This window comes from Mus caroli, chromosome 8 (assembly GCF_900094665.2).
Source record: "Mus caroli chromosome 8, CAROLI_EIJ_v1.1, whole genome shotgun sequence".
Taxonomy (NCBI): Eukaryota; Metazoa; Chordata; class Mammalia; order Rodentia; family Muridae; genus Mus; species Mus caroli.
The window spans coordinates 116,346,012-116,367,013 of NC_034577.1; the positions used below are offsets into that span (position 1 = coordinate 116,346,012).

Below are 21,002 nucleotides of genomic sequence, written 5' to 3' on the forward strand. Positions count from 1 at the left end.
CACGAACACTGTGTTGGGGATGAAGTCAAGCAGAGATGGTTTAAAGCAGAGGGAAGATGTGTGTTAGGTGCTAGGTGTAGAAATGTCTCCACTTCACTTGAGTCTCCACCATCCCTGAGGAGTCATGAAGGTACCCTGGGGCAGATACCAAAGGGTAGATGCAGTCTAAGCTGAGATACCTGAACGCTCTTGCCTTGTCCCCTCTGGGCCTTGTTTTCCCAGGACCAGTGTGAGTCTGTCTGTCTGTCTGAGCTCCTTTGTCTTTCATCATTGCTGATGGTTTTATAGCTCAGAGTCTGTGCTGGTGTCTGTTTCTTTGGCTGATTCGGTTCTCTTTGACTACATCCTCTTATGATTCCCTGTGGAAACATCGTGTCTGGTTTGTGTTTAGTGAGGTTGGAGTTCTTAGTAGCAGAGGCACACAGTGCTGGGCTATAGTTTGATTCCAGTGAGAATGGTGTGCTAGCCTGAGGGTGGCATTTAGCACACCACTGGAGGATGCAGAATTGGATGCTTGTATTTCCTCAGGCCCCAGGACTATGCTCAGGGCTGGGGCTTCAATAGAATTCATGTTCCTGTTGTGGGAATGCTCTGAGTAACTGCCTTAAATTTTTTTATTGTTGTAAAAGAGACACCATGACCAAGGCAACTCTTATAAAGGACAACATTTCATTAGGGATGGCTTACACTTCAGAGGTTTAGTCCATTATCATCATGGTGGGAAGCATGGCAGCATCCAGGCAGACATGATACTGGAGGAGCTGAGAGTTCTACCTCTGCCTGCAGGCAGCAGAAGGAGACCGTTTGCCACACTGGATGAAGCTTGAACATTTATAAGACCTTAGAGCCCACCCCCACGGTGACACACTTTCTCCCACAAGGCAACACCTACTCCAACAAGGCCACATCTTCTAATAGTGTCACTCCCTATGGGCCAAGCAGTCAAACATAGGAGTCTATGGAGGCCATACCTATTCAAGCTACCACAGTAACCTGGATGGTTTGAAGATATTGAAAGCTTTGTAGGAGCCACAGGGCTAGAAAGCAAGGATCAGAGAGTGTATAGATGGATAAAATCAGGAGGCATTTGAGGAGGATGCCTGGGTAGTGAGGATGCAAGAGCCAAGTCAATGGTCCTGTGTTGACTCCAGAAGTAACAAGGAGGCATGGTGGGATAACAGAAGATGGTGGCCCTGCATGATGGGGACAATGGAAGATGGTGGCCCTGCATGGTGGGGGACAACAGAAGATAGTGGTCCAGAATGGGAGGGGGACAACAGAAGATGGTGGCCCAGCATGGGGTGGGGGGACAACAGAAGAATGGTGACCCAGCATGGAGGGGACAATGGAAGATGGTGGCCCAGAATGGGGGGACAACAGAAGATGGTGGCCCAGCATGGGGAGACAACAGAAGATGGTGGCCCAGCATGGAGGGAACAACAAAAGGATGGTGACCCAGCACAGAGGGGACAATGGACGATGGTGGCCTAGCATGGTGGGGACAATAGAAGATGGTGGCCCAGTATGGGGGGTGGGGGCAGAAGATGGTGGCCCAGCATTGCGGGAGGGGGGGGGACAAAGGAATATGGTGACCCAGCATGGAGGGGACAACAGAAGATGGTGGCCTTGCCCCAGGAACTATCCAGACCCTTCTCCCTCCTCCTCTGCCCACCTCCGAGAGTCAGCTACATTCCCATGCTGTCTTTGAGCAGATTGCCATTGCCGGCCAGCCCCACCCAAGCCTTTACTGCTAGCTTTGGAGACTAGCATTCTCCATGTTTGTTTCTGCCATGCTGGAACACTCCAGAAGGAAAGCTCTATGGGCTCAGGCCCAGAGCAAGTGTGGTCCTGTATCAGGTGTGCTGCCACGTGGCAGGGTGGAGTGGGGAAGATCAGCAGCCCCATTCCAGGGAAAGGGGCAGCATGTTATGTGGAGATATGTAGGGTAGGTCGAGACCACAGCTGGAGTAGGCTCTTGACATTAGAATAGCTGGCAGTGTTCAGAAGCTCCAACTTGCTAAGGCCTGATGGTGTTAGAAGCCTCAGGCTGGGCCTGCTCACTCATTGAGACTGTGGAGAGGTGCTTCCCACCACTGATGCAACAGGGCACGGGGTGTCAGAATCCTTACGTTGCTGTACTTCGTCCATGTGTGTCCACATCCATGTGTGTCTGTGTCCGTGTATGTATGTGTGTGTGCATGTAGATGCTTGTGTGTCTATACACATGTAAAGGCCAGACGGTAACTTCAGATGTCCCTTCTCAGGAGCTGTCCACTTTATGATCTGAGACAGGGTCTCCCCTTGGCCTGGAGTTCATGGATCATGCCAGTCTGGCTGACCAGCAGGTTCCAGGATTCACCTGTCTCTGTACCACCAGTGCTGGGGTTACAAGTGTGTACCACCATTCACAGCCTTTTAACATGAATGCTGGGGAGGAAGCTCAGGTCTTACACTTGTGCAGTAAGCACATGACAAATAGAGTCATCTCCTAGCCCAGTGACCCTGTGTTCTTACTAGTATTGCAGGAGGACCCCTGTCCTGGGGTGGAGGAGCACAGACCACAGAGTGGTGTGACTGTGGTACGCCTGCCAGAGGACAGCAGGATTTCCTGCTGTGAGTTAGAATTCTTCACTGTTGTGCTTCTTGGCAGCTGGGTAGTGACCCCCATGCACGTGGCAAAGGCTGGGCTTTGGTAGATCACTGAGCCTCGGTAGAATTTCTTCATTCTCTCCTCCTCCGAACGGCTCCCCTGGGCCTTAAATCCCTATCCTCAAAGGGATTTAGAGCAGCACTGTGAGAATCCAACTCAGTGTGATGTGCAGGAATTGTCCCGCCAGCGCCCAGGGTGGGCTTGCTTTCCCTAGCCTAAGAGGATCAAACGCGGATTTGTTTTTCCACAGCAAATATTTTAAGATGGTTTTCCATTTCAAAAGAAAGGTGCAGATTGCATGCCTTGATCTGTCTGGCAAAAGGGAGTAAAGAGAATGATATCTGTGTGTGCACACCCCTGCACGCTCACACGGCGCACACGAGCATGCGTGTACACATGCCAGCATATGGGCGCATTACGTGAGTACAAGCATGCTTGCAAACTTACAAGCATCCAAGCACATATGTGTACATGAATCGCACACGTCCGTGTATAAGCACGTGAGCATGTATGCATGTGGTCATGCCTGCGCATGCATAGGCATGTACACATGCATACATCCACGAACTTGTTGACATAAGAAAGGGAACCAGAGAGTGTATTTTCTCACACATATGCTGCTAGGTAAGGGAAATAAATCAACATTTTAAGCAACTTTTGAAATACTGAAAATTAATCTCTAGGTCACAACTTCTCTGCATTTAAACACGCCGGGAAGCAGAAAAGCAGCCCCTGGATCCTGCTGCTGTCAGCAAGGATGGAGGACGGGCCAGCCGGTCTTTCCATCAAGGGAACATTTGGCGAGGATATGCATCGGGCTGGAAGTGAGACTGCTTATTGCTGAGAGCGTTAGCATTTCTGACCTGCTCCACACTCTGTGAGCAGTTGGCTTTGGTTTTGTCCTTGACTCCGGCTGACATCAGGCTGTGTGCTCGAAGGACGTCAGGAGATGGCTTGGAGGAAACTTGGGTGGATCTGGGAAAGTGGGGATCACCAGGACATGTGATACCCAATTAGCTGGTGACACACTTGGCAGGTAGAGCTCGGGCTTTACCCCTGCACAGCTAAAGCTCACAGCAGCTCCCTGACCTCCAAAGTCTCCTTTCCTTCCTGCGTTCCCCTTCCTCCTCAGCTGTGAGCATCAGAAGGTCGATATTGTCTTCAGGTGCACACTGGGCTCAGGGACGGTCTGCCACATGGGAGCTCAGCCTTCCGCCACCCCACAGGGTAGATTGGAAGCTGGGCGTGAGCGTTGGCTGCTCTTCCTGAACAGGCAGGTTTCCGAGTAACGCTGACCCACTCCTCTCTGCTCCGAGGATGGTTTCGTCCAGTGGTCTTGGATGCCACTTACAGGCTTATGGTGTGAGGTTCTACATGGTGTCTCTCACCTGGCTCAGAGAAACACGCAAGAGTGAATCCAGGCTTACATCCACTTCTGTGTGTGGCTGTGATGGGGACATGGAGCCTGTCCTACCAGGTAGACTGTGTCCCCTGTGACCCCATCCTACTCCTGTGTGCGATCATGTGCTCCAACAAATAATCACAATGCAGGCTGGGGTGGGGGTGGGGGATGACTTGGAGATTAGAGGGAAGGTGAAGTGAAATGGCAATGCCCAGAATTCATAGATGAAAATCTTACACCGTTTTTGCCATGGCTGTTCTAAACTACCCATACCCACTCAGGCACCAGAAAAATCCTCTAAGACTTCTCTCTCTCAGGTCCCTTCCTCCAAGTTTCTTTTATCCCCCTCTGAGGTAAGCCTTAGGCTTCACCTCCCTGCCTGAGGAGCCCAGGAGGTCTGCTGCCTGGAGTGGGCTCCCTCACTTTTGCTTCGAGGTCACCCTGTGATGGTGGCTCCCATAGCTGGCTTGCTTTGCTTTCTTTTTCTTTTGGGACACCATTTTTTATTCTGTGAACATTCCATACATTTTTACAATATGTAAATATTACAATATGTGCATGGATGTATATATGACTCAGAGCCATCCACCTCTGTTTCCATTCAGCTCTCTAGGGTGCCCTGATTCTCAATTTCATCCAGTTTCATATCTTCTTATTTTATTAATAACTCCCTGAGTCTAGCTAGCACCACCCATCTGTAGATGAATATGTGGCCTTCTACTGGAGCATGAGCAACCTACCAGTGACCACATCCTCAAAGGGAGGGGGGGTGACTCTCCTTACCCTCCTCCCTCAATATCAGTCAACTTGCCATAGCTCCTCCAATTTGGCAGGGCCTCCAAGGCCTCCCCGTCCTACAGGAATTTTGTCTGGCTTGGTCTTGTGCGTGTCTCAGGTAGGTAACAGTAGCTATTCCGAGTTGATGTGTTACAACAGCCAGCCGTATCCAGAAATCAGTACCTCACAGGTCCCTTCCCCATCTTACCTTCTTTCTACCTTCTCTTCTGTGGAGTTGATGACCCATCCACAGATCTCGTCTCTGCATTTGGGCCAGTTCTGAGCAGCCTGGCTTTCTTGAGCCCAGTGTTTTATGGTATCCATGGTGCCAACATAGGATCTGGTATGACAGCAGTGTTAGCTGGAACTCCAGAGAAGCCCTTTCCGTTAGCACATCTTCATTCTCTGGGACCCACAGCCAACCATCGTCCTTTCTCTCTGCAAATCCCTTCACTAGAGGAACAGACTGGGGAGCCTGAGGGTAGCAGCCCACAATCTGAACAATGCCTTGCAATGTTCAGTGACTGCTTGGTGATGCTTCTGGCTCTAGAGACTCTCTATGAGGAATATCTAGCAACCCGGGAGGGTGATAAGCTTCCAGCTTCAGGCTTCTCTCTGAAGAGCCCTATCTAGCCAGAACCAACATATACCACTGCAGTATTGATTCTGTAGGCTGTGTGACTACAGGCAGGACACACAGCCTGGAAAAATGAACCGAGATGTGTATGAACGTTAAAACATAGAGGCTTGGAGATGGTCCGTGGTAGCGCTGACCTCCTGCCTTTGAGTGTGATATTAGAGGCATGTAGAAAGGCTTTGTAGAAAGGATTCTCCCAGCTCTCAAGGCCCTGTGCAGTCATGTTCTGTTTCATGTGCCAAGGATCATCTTCAGGACCATCGCCCTCAACTTCTGCCATCCCCGGGGCTTTTGAGTTGCTGGGCTCACACTACATTTTTACACAGGGTTTAATTTTCCAAAGAAACTTGAAGGTTGGTGAGTGCCTTGGATATCTGAAATTTGTCAGGATTCCAGTTTTTCTGTTTGTTTCTCACCTTTCTTCTGAATTTTTTTTCCTAAATGGAAGTTAATTTTTGGCTAAGTTAGTGCTCCAGTGTTGATCTTTGAAATCTGATAACTTACTTTTGCAAAAATGGGCCAAGCATTACTTCTCTTATTGTGAGTGTGTGTGTGTGTGTGTTTGCATGCAAAGAAAAGGTCTTTCAGCTTCTAAAAATGTACTCACATGTACACAGCACACACGTATATACACAGGGAAATGTTCACATAAAATAAAAACAAGTATTTTTTAGAAAATGTAATAACAGCTGGCTATAGTGGTGCATGTCTTTAATCCCAGCACTCAGGAGGCAGAGGCAGGAGGATCTCTAGGAGTTTGAGGCCACCCTGGTTATAGAGCAAGTTCCAGGCCATCCAGGCTTCTACATAGTGAGATCTGTAAAGAAAAATGTAGCTAGGGGATGGCACACACCTTTGATACCAGCACTCAGGAGGCAGTGGCAGGCGGAGCTCTGAGTTTGAGACAGTGAGTTCAGGACAGCAGAGCTACACAGGAACCCTGTCTTAAAAGAAAGAAAGAAAGAAAGAAAGAAAGAAAGAAAGAAAGAAAGAAAGAAAGAAGAAGAGAAGAGAAGAGAAGAGAAGAGAAGAGAAGAGAAGAGAAGAGAAGAGAAGAGAAGAAAGAAGTTGATTTAAAGAAGAGAGAAAAAATAAAAAGCAAATATACCAGCATGTTAGCTAGTTAGCCTGGCCCCTCTGGGTCCTTTGATGCTAGATCCTTTTTATACTTAAGTAGCACCAAGTACAGGGAGCTGGGAAGATGGCTCAGTAGGTAAATTACCCACTGAGAACATAGGAAGACCAGAGTTCAACAGCAGAACCCATTTTAAAGCTGGGTGGCATGGTGGCACATGCTTGCCATCCCAGCACTGGAAAGTCAGGATCCCCAAGGCTCACTGGAGAACAGACCAATCAAATCAGTAAACTCTGGGCTCATGGAAGGACCCAGTCTCAAAAAGTAAGATGGAGAGTGACACATGATGGCTACCTCTGGCTTCTTCACACACACATGCACATGCATGCACACACATGCACGCACACACACACACATGCACACACACATGCACACATGCACAAACACATACATACATGCACACATGCACAGACACACAGACACACACATATGCATGCACATGCACACATACATATATACACACATACATGCACATACACATGCACACACATATGCACACATGCACACACATATGCACACATGCACATACACACAGACACACACATATGCATGCACATGCACACATACATATATACACACATACATGCACACACAAGCACATGAACGCACACATGCACACACAAATAATACTATATACAGTGCCTTTCATGAAATGAGCCCTAAGCTAAATACCTTTAGCACCAACCTATGCTTGTGGCATGTATTCTGCTAAATATTTTCACAAATTTACCATATTCAATCATCAATTAGCTTCCACTTAATTTGGAGTCATTAAACTAATTATTTGAATTCCATTCTAGTAGTAGCATAATCTGAATATTGGATTCAGTTGGCAAGTGGGGACTACTGCTTCGTGCCTCTCCCCCTGTAAGAGCCTGAAGGCCATGGCTGTTCCCTTTGGCATCTCCTGAGCACGTTCCTTGTTCTGGGGATCATCAGTCCCTCAGAGGTACCTCTCTCTCTGGCAGACTCAGGATGTAAGAGTAGGGAAGTGAGAAGAGAAGATGGCCCTTGTTGTCAGTCAGCGTGTTGGTGATTGTGTTATCTTGCAAGTCAGATGTCTAAACTCTTATGTCCACACTCTGACCTGATTTGAGGGCTGTGAACTGGCTCTGTACATATTGCAAGGTGCTCTTAGATTGCCTGGTTCAGTGTGGTGGGGTTCGGTATGGTGGTGGCAGGTGCTCGGGGTCAGGAAACTCTTCTCCCATCAGCGATCTGCCCCAGTGTCAGCCTCCAGGCAAGCTGGAAAGCACAGGAAGCAGTTTGACCATCCCAGGGAAAGTCATCAGGCTATGAGGCCACAGAAGCTAGGTATCAGGGAAAGGAGGTTTGTTTCATGTTTTTATTTAATAGCTTCATTAATCCTTTTGAAAATTTCTTACAGTGTATTTTGATCATATCCATTCTTGTTTTGCCCAGAGCCACCTCCCAGACAATTTTATTTTGACTCATGGTTTCAGAGAGAAAATTCCATCATGATGGGCCAGGCATGGCTATTGTAGACAAAGGTGGCCGTGTCTACAGTCATCCTGATCCTCATGGGGTGGGGATGGGGGTGAGACAGTGTATGTGTGTGTGGGGGGGTACTGGAGTGGTATGGCTGTGTCCATAATCATCTTGGTCTGGCTGAAGCAAAAGCAGATAGTAACTTCAAGGCACATCCTTGGCAACATACTTGCCTTTGTGAACTCGCTGTAGCAACACACTTCCTTTTGAGGATACTCTGTAGCAGTGTGAGCTAGGGGTCAGATACTCACATCTTGGTGGAACAAGAAGAAGACAGCTTGGGGTGGAGCCAGAAGCAGATACCACCGGCAGAGCTGGCCCCAGGGACCCACTTCTGATAGCTGGAGACTAAACATTCAGTGTCCCTCTGGAGGACATTTCACATTTAAAGCTTAACATTGAGTCTAGCGTTTAGTATCTAATTTGTTTAACAAAGTATTAGTTTGAAAGCCCAGATTGTTTATAAATGTGAGTACATACCAGTTTTCATTAACAGAGGCTATCTGTTTTGGAAGGGAGGTGTTGTCATGCACAGTGATGGGCTGACAGTGAGCTACCTGTGACAGTATCAAGCCAGGGTGGCCCAATGTCATTACCTGTGCCTGCTTCCAGCTGCAGAGACAATTGGAGCCTCTGCATCCTTCTAGCACAGAGCTCCAGGCAGCCACTTGGATGGGTTTGCGGGTCTTCCAAACACAACATGCTGTTATTATTAGACCCTTGACCAACCATCCTTTGTTTTCAGCTTTTAAATGAGCATTTGTGGTTGTCTCTCAGTTTGGGCTACAGCTGTGCTCATGTTGGGATTTTTCTTGCAGAAACACGCGTGAAGGCAAACACTGTGAAGTGCATGGAAGTGTTGGAGGGTCAGCTGAGCAGGTAAGTGTGGGGGGGAGGAGTTCCTGCCCTATAGACTCTGGGTATATCTGCTTGCTTTATTAGAATTCAGTGAAGGCAAGGGAAGGAGCCAGTCAATCTTTATAATACATTAACAAAGAAAGCAGGAAAACACCCAGCATCCCCAGGGGAAGGAGCAGGTGCTGTTCCAACATCTCCTAGCCCAGGCTCCCCTTTGACAAAGCAAATAGATTAGAATGTTTAAAAGCATCTTGGCGAGAACACAGGGCAGTTCTCACATCTCGGAATAAGAAAAGCCTCTTTGGGATACCGAGCTAAGAATTCATGCTGTGGTCTGCTTTTGCTTTCTACGCAACCCAACCGCAGCCGCAGCCGCTGAAGGGGTCTTAAGGACTGTGAACCGGTTTACACACAGAACAATGCAGGAATCTGCATTGTCGGTTCTGTTTTGAATCCTGAATCAAAACCAGCATGAAAATTCTTGGTTGCTTTTTTTTTCTTTTTTTTTTTTTAAACCCAATTAGGAATTCAGATCGTAGAAGCATTAGGGACTCCGCAGCACGTCAAGCTGTTTCTGGTTTGCTGGGATGTCTACTTCTGGAAATAAACCCCAGCCAGTGGGATCTGGTCCTAATTAAGGGAACAAGTTCCACAATGTAGTCTGTGCCTTTCCTCCCTGGCAGCCAGTTTGGTTTTATGGAAACATCTTGCTACTATTTTGGAAATTGCTAAGTGGCTCTGGAATAGATTTGCCTTAAACCTTTGTCGGCCAGGACAGTGCCAAGGCCTCCCCCTTCAGGATGATGGGGTGTGGGATTAGCCTCAGGTTTGAAAGCCAAGTCCTTCCACCCACCAACTGACCTTGCTGCCCCTAGACTTGGGGAAAGCCCTGTCAGAGCTGGCCATCATGGACTGAGTGTCAGGAGTATTTGCAGGAAGCTCAGGGGCTTGGATCCGAGGCTGGCTTTCCTGCCATGTACTGGTGGGAGCGTTCTGATACGCCTCTCTCCATCTTATTCCTGATACCTTCTTTTTTCAGGCATGCAGGCCCCCTGAGGTGTGACTTAGAGTCACCTTAGATTCTTGGACAGACCTCTGAGGGCCCATGCTGAGGCATGCCTTCCCCCGAGGTACCAGCCTTCTGACGGATATAGTACGGAATAGAGTTTATTTAGGGTGTGGAGAGGGGAATTGAAGGAGTAGAGACAGAGAAAGGCAGAGAGGGAGAGAGGATCATCTTAGGACTCCTAGAGCATAGCTACTGACAGACAGACAGACACTTCCCCAACTGCAGTCCTGCATCTATGACATATAACCCTTAGGAAGAATTGGCCATCTTTCCCCCTGTATTTTTATTTTCTCTTCCTTTATATAGGTTGATTCTTTTATATTGAGATATAGATATAGAGATGGATATGGATATATAGATATATAGGTATATCGGTATATAGACATATAGACATATAGATATAATGCCCAGACCCATTTGCCTTGGCATCCCATCTTTGTGACTCACAGTAGAATATTAAAGACCACAAGAAAGCCACTCCAAGGAGCCGTGCTCACTCACCATCCCCTTCAGGCTGTTATAGAGGTAACAGCAAACATGAATGTGCTGATTTAACTCTTTCCCTTCAGGGCTGAATTTGGCTTTAATTTCCATCTTCTCAGTTGTCACATATTCGCTGTTAGCCTTCTGAGCCAGTCAAAGGATATATTAGAGAATTCTTACTTTTTGCCTGCAGTTTCTTTGAGAGTCTCTTTCTGCAGCCTAAGTGTGCCTTGAATTCAGGCCCTCTCACTTCAGGCTTCCAAGGCTGAGATTACAGGTGTCCACCACAACTTTTCTCAGCTCAGAGGTTTTTACTATGGTGCACGAAAGACAGCTCTGTTGGTAAAGTGCTGACTTTGGACCCTCAAGGACCTGCATTTGATCCCTAGACTACAGGTTGAATAAGTGAGCCCACCATGATGGTGTGCACTTATGACTTTCTACTAGGCAAGCAGAGATAGGTGAATCCTGGGGGTCACTGGCAGGCAAGACTGGTGGAATCCCTGGGGGTCACTGGCCAGCCAGCCTAGACTAGTCAGTTCCCAGCCAGTGAGACATACACACCAAACTCAAAAGAAAACAAAAACAAACAAAACCAGAAGATGATGGTACCCTGTGACTGACACAGAAGTCTCCCACTCTCCTACTCTCTCCCTCCCTCTCCCCATCCCTCTCCCCTCTCTCTCCCCTCTCCCCATCCTCACTCCTCCCAGCCCCTCTCTCCCTCCATCCCCCTCACTCTTCTTCTCTATCCCTCGCCCCTTTGTAGGTGAAGTACATGTATTACAACAATCTCATATCTTACGCCTGTAACCACCGTGGAGGAAGAGAAAATCCTTATGTCCAATGAAAAGCCAGCATCTCGGTCTGACAGGGGCCAGGACTCACCTGCCCGATACCAAGATGTGTGCACTGGTTTTGTATATACCCATGGAGCCCATTGTGTCCATGGTTGGAGAGGAACATCCTTTATCTTTCTAGACGCTCTCAGCTCTCTGTGGGCTCTGTTTTCCTGGACTTGAATCTGAAGCAGTTGCATCAATGCAGTTTAGTGGCTGCTGGTTTGTTTATTTTTGTGTCCTTGAGCTCTACTTCAGTTCTCAAGTGTTTGCTTGAGGGTGAGTCAGACGTTCACAATCAAAGCAGAAAAGACACTGGCGGGCAGGCAGGCTTTGTCTCTGCATGTGAGGGTGCTCGGAGACCCCTGTGTGTGACTCTGACCCACGGTGGGAAAGAACACTCAGGAACTCAGGTGTCTTATCTCCAATTTATTTTGAATTAAGAGCGTGATAACCTTTTTCTAAAGGAGATCTGGTTCTTAAAAAACAACAAAAACAAACCGTAATGTTTACCTACTAATTATCTGGAGGTTTTGTCGAGAATGCCCTCACAGGCAATGGTAGACAGGTAGGTTACTCAGCTAACATCCCGGAGGGCTTCAACAGAGCTGAGCAAGGCCAGAGAAAGGCATGGAGTATCTCCCAGGGCTCCCAGACACACCTCTCAGCCTGCTCACACCAACAGTCTGCCTTCAAGCTGGGAGCCAGCGGTGAGTGGGAGAAGTCATCTGAATGGGAGTTATAGAGCCTGGGAATGCCTGAAGGCTTCCAGAGTCATCGCCCACTGCCATAAGCAAGTGTTCCCTGCAGGCCACCTGCTCTCTGCTGGCAAGAGTCCTCAGGACAACTTGAGGGAGAGGGAGAGGGGGAGAGGGATGGGGAGGGGGAGAGAGGGAGAGAGGGAGAGAAGAAGAGAGGGAGAGAGGGAGAGAGGGAGAGAGAGAGAGAGAGGGAGAGGGAGGAGAGGGAGAGAGGAGAAGATGAGCTCTGGCCAAAAGCTCAGCTCTTCCGATAGATTGGCTCAGAAGCCACCAGTCCCGCATCACCAAATCATCATAGGTGACAAATAGAGTCCACCCTGACCTTCTCGGAATTACAAATTAAAATAAAGCACCAACCACAGGAATTACCCTGAGGGTCTCACTTCTATTGAGTCCTTTATCACGGGTCATCTTAAGGCCCCATCTCTAACACAGATCAGAAAACCTCCAAGCATACTGTGTCTGCTTCCATCTTTGAAGGAGGTGACTCCAATGTGTACCCTCAAATCCAAATCCAGGGTCAGGGTGGAAGTGTTATTCAGGGATGGAATATATACTTACATACATACACACACACACACACACACACACACACACACACACACACACAGAGAGAGAGAGAGAGAGAGAGAGAGAGAGATTTTATGAATACACTGTTGCTGTCTTCAGACACACCAGAAGAGGGCATCAGGCCCCATTGCAGATGGTTGTGAGCCACCATGTGGTTGCTGGGAGTTGAACTTAGGACCTCTGGAAGAGCAGCCAGTGCTCTTAACCACCGAGCCATCTCTCCAGCCCCCACCCCCACCCCAGGATGGGATTCTGTGGGAGCCTCTTGGACCATCTCTCCTGGTTGCTGTGCATACAGGTTTAAAGTCTGGGCTCGGGAATGAGATTGTCTAGATCTGAGTGTGATCCCTTCTTGAGCTGCGGCTGTTCACTACACAATAAATCTCTCCAAGCCCCCTTTTTCTATCATAAAAATGAGACAATTGCAGAAGAAGATAAAGGATGCTTCTTATATGCAATAATGACTGGATAAATGAGAGCTATTATTCAACAGTAGCAATATAAAACCACAAAAAATATGATGGAGTGAAAAAGATCTGCTTTGAGAGACGGGCGCTGGCTCAGCCAAAGTGCTTGATGTATAAACACAAGGACCCGAATCTAGCCCCCAGAACCCACATTGTAAAAAGCCAGATGTGGGGGGACAGGCTTTAATCCCAACCCTGGGGAGGTAGAGACATGAGGATTTATGGGGCTCACTGGCTCTGCCTACTTTTTAAGTTTCGAGTCAATGAGAGACCCTGTTGTGTTTTATAAAAAGAAAGAAAGAGCCAGGAATATGTTTGATAGAATGAGGTTGGTGTGGGGAAAGGGGGTGCCTCTTCGGGCCCATGCCAAGGCATCCCATCTCTCTGAGGTACCAGCTACAGAACAGTATAGTATAGAATAGAATTTATTTAGGGCTTGGGGAGGGGAGTTGAGGGCATAGGAGAGGGGTGGGGGAGAAAGAGATCATACAGCAGTAGAGGGTGGCCTGAACATGTGGAAAGAGAGGGAGAGGGGAGTGGGGAAAGAAGGCCCAGAGAGGGAAGAGGGCAAGAGAGTAAGAGACTATGAGAACGAGGAGGGGGCAAGCAGCCCCTTTTATAGTGAGTCAGGCACACCTGGCTGTTGCCAGGTAACTGTGAGGTGGAGCCTAGAAGAAATGCTAACAGACCCCATCTTAGAAAATCCACGCTGAAACACACACACACACACACACACTTATTTTCTAAAAGCAAGAGAGACTCTCTTGCCTTCCTAGTGAGTCTCAAGGTCATGGCAAGGTCTCTACCTCCATTATGTAAACAGTCTGCTCTTTCTGTTGCCTGCCCTCTGGCCAGATGCCTGCAGCTCCCGCAGAGGGGGAAGGACAAGTGGTAACTGAGTCCTTGTCAGTGGCTCTGCTGGAGACTGAGCAGCCACGCACAGCATCGTCGGCTGGCCGAGGTCCTAGAGTCACCTGCTGCCTTCACAGCCACACACCTGCACTGGAGCTTATGAGCCAGAGAACCCTGACCTTGTGTATCCCCGGCCCAGGAATCAGCTGTTTGGGTCTCCTGAGCTCTGCATCTCTGCATAGTGACCCATTGTAGACGTCCAAGAGCATCGGCGGTTGCCACAGCTCCCTATTGTACCTCTCCTTTGATAGTTCCCAGAGACAGTGGACATGTCACCTGGAGAAGATGGTCCATAAAGAAGCAGAGGCCTGACGTAACCCTGGGCATTATGCCAGGAGGACCACTGTGTGACATGGTGTCAGCCCTGAGTGAGTCCCTGGGAGGAAGGGGCAATTACTGACTTTATTTTCCTTGTCCTTGAATTGTAATTATTATGTGGATATGAGGCCGTTTTTTAGAGATAGCTAGCGTGTGTTACATGGCTCTGAACAAATGCCTATTCACCACAGCTAGGGACAGTAATTCCACCCAAGTCCAGCTTGATGGAGCAAGGAGTTCATTGGGCTTATAGGTGAATGAGTGGGGGTTCCTCACAGGAACACAGCAGCTTTCAGGCAGCTACATCAAGAGTATCCGCCACAGCAACTGCTAACCCTTAGACATTCCTAGGAAGGGGCCACTTCTGGGAGAGAATGCGGGTGGGCTGGTCTCACAAGCATCTTGTGGAGTTCAGCACTGGTGTCCTGAGCCAAGATTGATAAAGCTTATGTTCCTAAGTGTCGTGGTGTGTCCTGTAATCTTAGTGCTTGCCAGGTGAAGGCTAAAGAATTAGGAGTTCAAAGTCAGCCTTAGCTACATGTGAGTTTGAGGCTGGCCTGGACTGTATGAGACACTGTCTCAAGAAAAGACACACGCACACAAAGACAATTACCAGGGAGTGTCCAACCTCGGATGAGTTTAACATACTCAAGGCAAAAGTCTTTTTGATGCATTTGGCCATGAATTAAGAAATTAAAGAGCCATTAAGCTTCAGTCAATATGTCAATGGCAGAGATCCAATTTGTCTTTAATGAAACGAGAAGGTTTTAATGATTCCAGGGTGTGTTGAGATTGCATGATAGTTTAATTTGCCAGGAGCCTGTGACCTCCAGACAGATGGGTTCTAAAGTCTCCGCTGCTGGGGGCGGGGAGGTTCTCAAACCTTCCCTCTAGAAGGCAGGCCTTTCCAAGACTGTCAGTGACTGCTCTCCCCTGTTCTCACTGGTGAGTCTGACCCACAGCCACAGGAAGTACACGGTTGATATAGCATTACCCACGGGGTTCAGAGTCAGTCTGCCCCCACTTCCCCCTCCGCCTGTCCCTCCTTCCTGTCCCTGCCGCCTGCCTGTGTCCCGTGGCTGCTATGAGAGCGCCTGTGATGAGGAATGAGTCCCAAGTTCAAACACACCAGGCTCTGCACCATTACAGCTTAACAGCTCACACCAGCGTGGAGGGCTAGATCCCTCCTCAGGCTGCAAAGGAGAACTCCTTAGCCTCACTCATCCCAAACTTGGCGATGCTCTGTGTGTGAGAGCACTGGCGTGGATCCCACTTGGCTTTTCATGTGGGTGCTGGACACCTGTGCAGCAAGCAGTTCACCCCACTGAGCTATGCTAAAGAAAAAAAAAAAAGTCCCCAGACCAGTGAGATGGCTTGTTCAGTAGAAGTTCTTCCACGGAGCCTGGTGACCTGAGTTTGACCCCTGGGACCCACTTGGTAGAAGGAGAGAGCTGATTTCTTCAAGTTGTCCTCTGACCTCCACCTGTAACCTGTAACACACATGAGTATGGGGCACACACATACATACATACATGTAATTAAAATTTTTAAGTTTCCAATGGAAATCATATAATTATTTCCTGGACGAAGCATAAGGTGAGAATCACTAAGAGATGACTTGTGACAACTACACAGACCATCTGGCCAAGTTACTTCCTTTATTATTCTGTAAACGAGACTGTAAGCAATGCCGTGGTTTCCCCAGAGGTGCCACAGCCGCTGGGGCAGGCCAGTGCGATGCATCAGCCGGCTCAAGCCTGTCTTAATCGACTGTTGCATGGATTTCTCTATTTGTTGCTTTCAGTGGAACTGTCCTTGTTCGGACAGTGGAGTTTGGTAGTGCTGGCAGTTACAGGATTGGACGGAAGTGGCCCCCGAGGCTGCTGTGGCACAGGTGTGTTCATTTGTGTGGCTCACTGGAGTGTGAAGGGGAGATGGGGTTTGAAGGATATCTCCTCCTGCTGCTGGTCAGAAGGGCAAGCTGCCCCTGGAGTTTGCCTGACCTGTCATCTCTAAGTGACTGTGAGTCCTTTCAATAAGAGAAGGGGGCTAGTGGGTTTAGGTGAACAGTCTGAGAGTAAACATGGTCCCATGTAGGTTTTAGCATCCAAGAGGGACTTCTTTTGACATTGTGACATAGCATGTTCATCTACAAAGTTCACTATGGAGGACCCTGCCAAAATTTTCTATCGTAGTTCCCTTGTGTTTTAAATAAGTCGCAACATGTTAGGTCACTCTCATGGCCATGCTTGGCCATGTGTGGTATGCAGGCAGCAGTGGAAACACCTGGTGGACGTTCACATGGAAGCCTGGAGCCTGGCTCTCATCTGAAACTCCTTTAGTCTGAACTTTTTTCTGACAGCCAGAAGACTGATGCCCAGATAGTCTAATCCCCAGAAAGATGATGCTGATCTCATGTGGGGCTGAATAGAGTGTCCCACATATCTTTTTTTTTTTTTTTTTTTTTTTGAGATAGGGTTTCTCTGTGTAGCCCTGGCTGTCCTGGAACTCACTCTGTAGACCAGGCTGGCCTCGAACTCAGAAATCTGCCTGCCTCTGCCTCCCAAGTGCTGGGACTAGAGATGTGTGCCACAACGCCCGGCAATGTCCCACATATCTTGTCTTCTCAACGGTTCTTATACTACTGGCTTTTTGGCTTTGACCCACTGACCCCCAAAAATATTAAGCACAGTCAGATGATCCCCTTGCTGTTATTGATTTGGCTGCATTTGGATGGACACCTCCCTCCCTACTGGACCTCACAATCCAATGTGGGGAGCAGCCTGCTTCTCAGGGGAAGGTAGAGAGATTGGATGACTTAGGAATCATCTTTCTGGTATGGCTTGATGGACTCTGGGGGCCTTCTGTCTGCTAACCTTAGAGAAGGATACACTTCAGGACTATCTCTACAGCATGGCTTGAAAGCCCCGAGAAGGCCTTGATAAGATCATCTTTGTCTCTGGTTGGAGAAGATCAGAACTTGGGGCAGAACAGAGTGTGGTCTGGCACCGTGCTTTCTGGCACTGCATGTGTGTCATTTAACCATGCACAGAGGCTGAGAGGCCACCACAGGCAGAAGGACAATGGGACATGGCTTGCCTGAAGAGCTTGAGATCTCATAACTGAGATACAGAAAAGCCCAGCGTCCTCTGATGGGGCCGAAAGCTTGAGGAGAGTCTGTGCACCCTCCAGATTAGGAACTGTGTGCTCAATGCCAATGGGAAACACACAGTGAGGCAAATATTTGCTTGAAGAGTGTCTTTCTGACATGCCAAGGTATGATTCTCCCCTGAAAAGCCAGTCACTAGCTAACCCCAGTCCCGCATTAGAATCAGAGGAAAATGAACCCCACAGCAAGAAACCCCTCGTTTGGTACATCCAGCGGAGATAATGTGACCAGCATGCAAGGCACTGAATACTGATAAGTCTGTGACAAGCCACACTTAGACTCGGTGTCACATTCAGATGGTAGCTGAGAGATGAAAAGCAAACAGAAATTAATCCCCCTCCAGGAATCTCATACACATTCACTTAGCGCTAGCCTGCCGCTCAGCGGTCTGTCTCCCGTTCTCCCCATTAATAACTATAATCAAATGTCCATGATCAGTTTCCACCAACCGGGTAATTGCTCTGGCTCCCCCATTCTCTGGGATGGGCAACGTGTTCACAAGATGGGGCAGTTGTATAACCGTTCTGTCCATGCGAACTCCGGAAGTCAGCCGTGCCCTGCAGCTGTGAGTGTCAGCCCACTTGCTCTCTGTGGAGTGAAGGAAGGAAGCAATTTTATTGTGCTATTTTTAGACTTCAATTTAGATTTCAGCTGTTATGATACTCTGTGTGCCTGGATGGATAGAGATGTCTGCACACAACTCCTCGGTACAGTTCTGAGTTGGCCCTGGGCTCCGGCAGGTCCCAGATTTCTTCTCGGCCTGTGACTGCAGCAGTGCCCTGTCACAGTGACTTCTCCTGCAGCTGAGACCTGCCAGGTCATAGGGTGATGGTGCCATCGTGCACCCATGGTGCCTGGCAAACAGAAGCATCCTTTTACCTGAGGAGGCTCAATCTGCCCTCTCCTATGCATGCCTAATGGGCACCCCACAATCCTCTGTAAGTAGACTCAGTTCATGGCTGTCTTGCAGTTTGAGACAGTTTTCTAGAGGCGGTGGATGAAAGCTCTGACAAGAGGGTTTCCTTTCTCACAAGCCAGAAGGATGAGGGCACTGGGCTGCCTTTGCCTCTGCCGTGGAAGATGGCTCTGAACCTCAGGAGAATTCCTAGGTCTCCAGCATTAGGAGTGAAGCTAGCCTGAAACACCAAGGGGTTCTTGGGTGTGTGCCAGACGTACCTGCCTGAGCCTGTTGGGTGTCAGGCACGTGTGTGTTGGCACCTGTGCCAATTCAGATCTCTGTGCCTGAGAACCAACTCTGTAGATATTGGAACACAGTGGCCATTGACCCACAACGTATTCATCACTGACACAGTTTGTAGCCTCCTTGAACTATACAGGCCAGAAAAGCGGGATCCTAACAGGATTTCCCATGTGGCCTTATAGAGGGATCTGTGCTCATGGCCTCTTCTGCTATTTCCTCTCCCTCCTCATCCTCTCCTCTTCTCCCTCATCCACCTCCCCTTTCTCTTGCTTCTTCTCCCATCAAATCGCAGACTTCTTAAATAACCTGCCATGACCTGGATATCTATGCCCCGTCTCAATTAAAGTATTGATTCTTACTCTCCAGTGCAGTGTTCATTGGGGTGTGGCCCTCAGAAGTTATAACATTAGCATCTCTGCTCCTCCCACCATACAAGGACACAGCTAGATGTCGTCATCTATGGGACAGTGTACCCTCAGATTTTCTGATGCCTTGATCATATATACATTCAAACTTTAATATATGCATACATATATATCCAAAAATATCTAGATATTTCTGTTTTGTCCTTCCGAGCTGCTTAGAAAGCTTTCTCCCCCTTAGACACTGTAGAGATAATTTGAAATTTCAGTTTGTTTTGTTTGTGCTTGAGCAGTCAAGAAGCCAGACTGAATGGCCCTTCCATATTTACTCTGAGACTTTAAATTTTAATGTAGCCAATTCCACAACAATTACCACCAGGAAGGCTTCCCTTTGTTAACCTTAGGTTGGATAAGTTTCCAGTCTCTCTGGGCAGGTGTTCTTTCAGTGATTGTAAGCCAAATACTTTCCTCCCATCCATTGCTTTTGCTCAGTGTTTTATCACAACAGACAGGGAGCTAGGATACCTATGTGTGTGATTTGTTGATAATCTGCAGCTTTGGGAGTGCTTATGCAATCCATGGTGGGTTGGCTTTCCATAGCAAGAAAGGAAAGCAAGTTGTTCTTATGTGTGGTTTTTGAGATTCCCAGACTCCTTCAATTGCATAGCAGAGCTCTGCTTGCTCCAACACAACCACTTCGGTTCGCTCACAATTGGTGCAGTGTAAACGTGGGAATGTCTTAGTATTGAAGACCCCGCGCCGTGGGGGTGCCTTCAGATCCCATGCGGACCGTAGCCATCACCTAAGCTTTCAGGGCCATTGCCTCTGATCTGCTAGCCTGATGACTCCAACATGGGCAGCTTCCTTGCAGGGCAAGAATCCAAGAAGATCTTTGGAAGCCACATGGCCTTCTTGGCAGTCCTGAGCCTTGTTCCTACCATGCTGACATGTGATCAGTGGACAAGGTTAGCCTAGATTCCAGAAAGAGAATAGGCACTAGGTGTTCAGGTGTAGGAATGGCAGAGTTCAAAGTATGTTTTGAAGTCTCTACAGTATAGTGCTAATTGTGAGGTTGCTTAGGGACTAAATGGCAGAATGATAAGATAACACCTGTGGTACCATCCAGTACTGAGGACATGGGCCTTCGTCTTGTCAGTTTGGTTGGATTGTGAAGTGACTAGGAGAACAATACACCCCTGGGTTCATCTGTGAGGGTTTTTCCAGAGGCGATAAGACCCACCTTGAATGTAAGCAGCACCATCCCATAGACTGGGGGCATGTTGGAAATCACAGCACTAGAAAGGCTGAGAAGGACAGATCCCTGGGACTTCCAGCCAGCCATCGTAGCTCAAGCTGCAAACTCCAGGCTCAGTGAGAGACCCAAGGCTGACCTCTAGACTCTATGTGCATTCACACAGACACATGAATTAAAATCAGGTTAAATTTCTTCCCTAGAAAGTGAAAGGGCTAGAGAGATGGTTCTGTGGTTAAGAGCACTGACTGTTTTGGCAGAGGACCCAGGTTCAATTCCCAGCACTTACAAGGCAGCTCACAACATCCGTAACTCTAGTTCAGAGGGTTGGATGTCCTTTTGTAACCTATGCTGATACCAGGCATACACATGGCTCACAGATATACATGCAGACAAAACACCCAATCATGTAAAATAAATTTTAAAAATTTTAATTAATAAAATATAAATTAAATCAAAGAATAAAATGTAAACATTTGTAATAGTGGTGTTTTTCACTCTGTTGGAGATTTTAGTTGCCCAAGGAATAGAAAGAATACAGACTGTCTTAGTCAGGGTTTCTATTCCTGCACAAACATCATGACCAAGAAGCAAGTTGGGGAGGAAAGGGTTTATTCGGCTTACACTTCCA

The 21,002-nt window shown here is 48.1% G+C and overlaps 1 protein-coding gene across 1 annotated transcript in view; it reads left to right on the forward strand.

Moving 5' to 3' along the window:
* The window catches only part of Disc1 (DISC1 scaffold protein), a 211,809-nt gene that overhangs the window by 156,898 nt on the left and 33,909 nt on the right, over window positions 1-21,002 (forward strand). The window contains exon 10 of the mRNA XM_021170050.2: window positions 8,929-8,989. Coding sequence (XP_021025709.1) covers window positions 8,929-8,989 — 61 coding nt within the window. The remainder of the gene's footprint in view (window positions 1-8,928; window positions 8,990-21,002) is intronic.